Source organism: Branchiostoma floridae, chromosome 13, assembly GCF_000003815.2.
Source record: "Branchiostoma floridae strain S238N-H82 chromosome 13, Bfl_VNyyK, whole genome shotgun sequence".
In the NCBI taxonomy this organism is placed as follows: domain Eukaryota; kingdom Metazoa; phylum Chordata; class Leptocardii; order Amphioxiformes; family Branchiostomatidae; genus Branchiostoma; species Branchiostoma floridae.
Genome location: NC_049991.1, coordinates 18,114,186 through 18,116,534, shown reverse-complemented (window position 1 = coordinate 18,116,534; position 2,349 = coordinate 18,114,186). Strand labels below are relative to the sequence as shown.

The following is a 2,349-nucleotide window of genomic DNA, read 5'->3' as shown; positions in this document are numbered from 1 at the left end:
ATGACGAATGTAGCAATTATAGTAATTGATACCTTGGACAGCATGACGTCTTCCTAATTTGCAAAAGGTCTATTTTTCTAGTCTCTTCGATTGGTCGATCGGCATCTTAAAAATGCTTGATAGGGACCTTCAATGTTTGAACATGCCTCGTTACGTGGGCACTTCCTGTAGTGGTGACGTTAATGCTAGGTACTAGTTTTGCAACTGCGCATGTCGATAATGTCATTAGGAAATGCAAGGACCGCTGACGTCACACGGCGCCTGGTTACAAAACACGGATGGGCAAAATACAACAGTCGCTTGGCGTTCTTTTTTAGTCTAAACGAACTTAACTCCTGACGAAGTTTCTTTCTTCAAAAGCGCCAGCACAGGTCCCCGGCTCTCATTCTGAGCCGACTCCCTAAGAAGAGCGACGTCGTCTGCCGTGAAAAGCCGTGCCGAGCAGACATCCCCACGACTCCGTGATTCCAACAGGTGTGTGCGAATTTTATTGGCCTCCTGTAATGCCAGATGGTAATTGCGAGATTGCAACTAGGCACCAATTTGTACTTTTCATATTTCATCTGACATAAAATGATCCATGACTCGTATTATATACTCCTTTACTAGTTCGATCTGAATGTCAAGCGAACATAAAATCCGCAATCCATATCCCTCGTATGCCCTCCTTCGAATGTGATACATTTGAATGTAGATTGAAAACCGTAAATGAAGAGACTCCGGAGAATTGAAAGGTTTGGGTCAGAAAACAAGGATATCACATGCGGGCCCTGACTACATGCGTAGGTTGAAATTGGGCGGGCCGTTCAGACGTGGAGAATCCGAAATAGAGCGAGTTTTAACTAACAGGAAGCGAAATTGTATATAATGAGTCATGATATCTGATGAGCGACGCACATCACACGACCTGGCCAGGCGTGGCTTTCGAGAGGCTCTGCGCTGGAGCTCCTCTAGATCTGTCGTCACGAGCAGGTATAAAAGCCTCCCAAGTTCGGCGCACCAGCTCAGTTGAGGACCAACACTAACAGGTCGCTATCGTCGCATTTCAGTACCCGGTGTTCCAGAGCTATGAAGTTGTCCACCGCCCTAGTTGCAGTGCTGAGCTGCCTGGTGTACCTAGACGGCGCGGAGTCCATCCCTGTTCGCAGGAGCCAGGCCAAGCCCATGACGGCCGTCAACTGGAACGAGGCCTTCGAGCCGCTCCGCTTCGGCCGGCGCAGCCCGCCCTCTTCCCTCTCCGAGGACGACTCCGACTCCGACCTGTGGCCAGAATACACCGCTCCCCAGCCGAGATTCACGCTGCCGCCCCAGAGGGAACCCATGGCCAGGATGCGGCTGCCCAACCTCAGAGAAGACCCGACGGACCAACTGACCCGGTCGGCCGTTCTGCGTCTCGTGGCGGACCTGATTCAGGCGAGGCAGCAGGACCTGTTGGACAATTGAAGAGCGAAGACCGACCACATTTGAACACATGTCTACAGTACAGACACTCTAACCACAGCGGCCTACGAACGAACCTGCTCGGAGACGATTTGTTAGCAAAGATGATGAAGTCTCGTCCTGTGAAGCTGCGGTAAGGGTAGTCGAGGATTGAGAACGAATCTTTTTGCTGATAAACTGACACTGAAGAGATCATATATTGTGCATAACTGCTAAAGAGAATAGTTTACGTATTTTCAACCAGATGTGACTCTATTTCAATACCCGTCCATTATTGTACCTATATTTTTCCAGCTCTCCGTTAAAAGATGCCAAATTGATGTTTGTAATTACACAAATGAGGTTTTAAAAGATACTGATGTTAATTGCGTGTAAACTGCATCTGCAGACGCACATCGCATTGATTGCTTTAGCTGCAGTGGATAGCTATTGTATTTACGGCGACTTTTTGGAACACCAATTAAACGCTCTGGAAGTTGATGAACGATTTATATCCACCGCCTGTTGCTTTATTTCGCTTGTGCTATGCCCTGTTCTATCGTTTGACAAATGGTTTCAATTACATGTTTCCCCTCCGAACATTAGCGATTACGACGCAGTAGTGAAAGGCTTTTATAGGTTGATATTTCTTCCCTTGCGGCCGCTTTCACTTTGAATGAAATCCTTGCTCGTATGTTAGAGGATAAACTGGCATTCGGTGGGTTTGGGGAGTGTAGCACTACTCTACGATTAATTCACCCGTCGAAAAGTCTTTAGAAGTTGAAATTGATATGCTGTGCTTTGGAGCATATATCGGAGAACATCAAGGGTGGTAAGAGTCAAGAACAAACGGAGTGAGGGAGGGCACAAGTATCACATCTTCGCAGCCCTGAAACCGAAATAATTTCTGCAAACCAATTATTCTAGCAG

The 2,349-nt window shown here is 47.4% G+C and overlaps 1 protein-coding gene across 1 annotated transcript; it reads left to right on the top strand.

The window, feature by feature from the left end:
- Positions 1–203: 203 nt before the first annotated feature.
- On the top strand, positions 204–1,933 carry LOC118429698. The gene is made up of 2 exons (XM_035840299.1): positions 204–474; positions 1,050–1,933. The coding sequence occupies exon 2, from the start codon at positions 1,069–1,071 to the stop codon at positions 1,441–1,443; it is 375 nt and encodes a 124-aa protein (XP_035696192.1). The 5' UTR covers positions 204–474; positions 1,050–1,068; the 3' UTR covers positions 1,444–1,933.
- Positions 1,934–2,349: the final 416 nt, after the last annotated feature.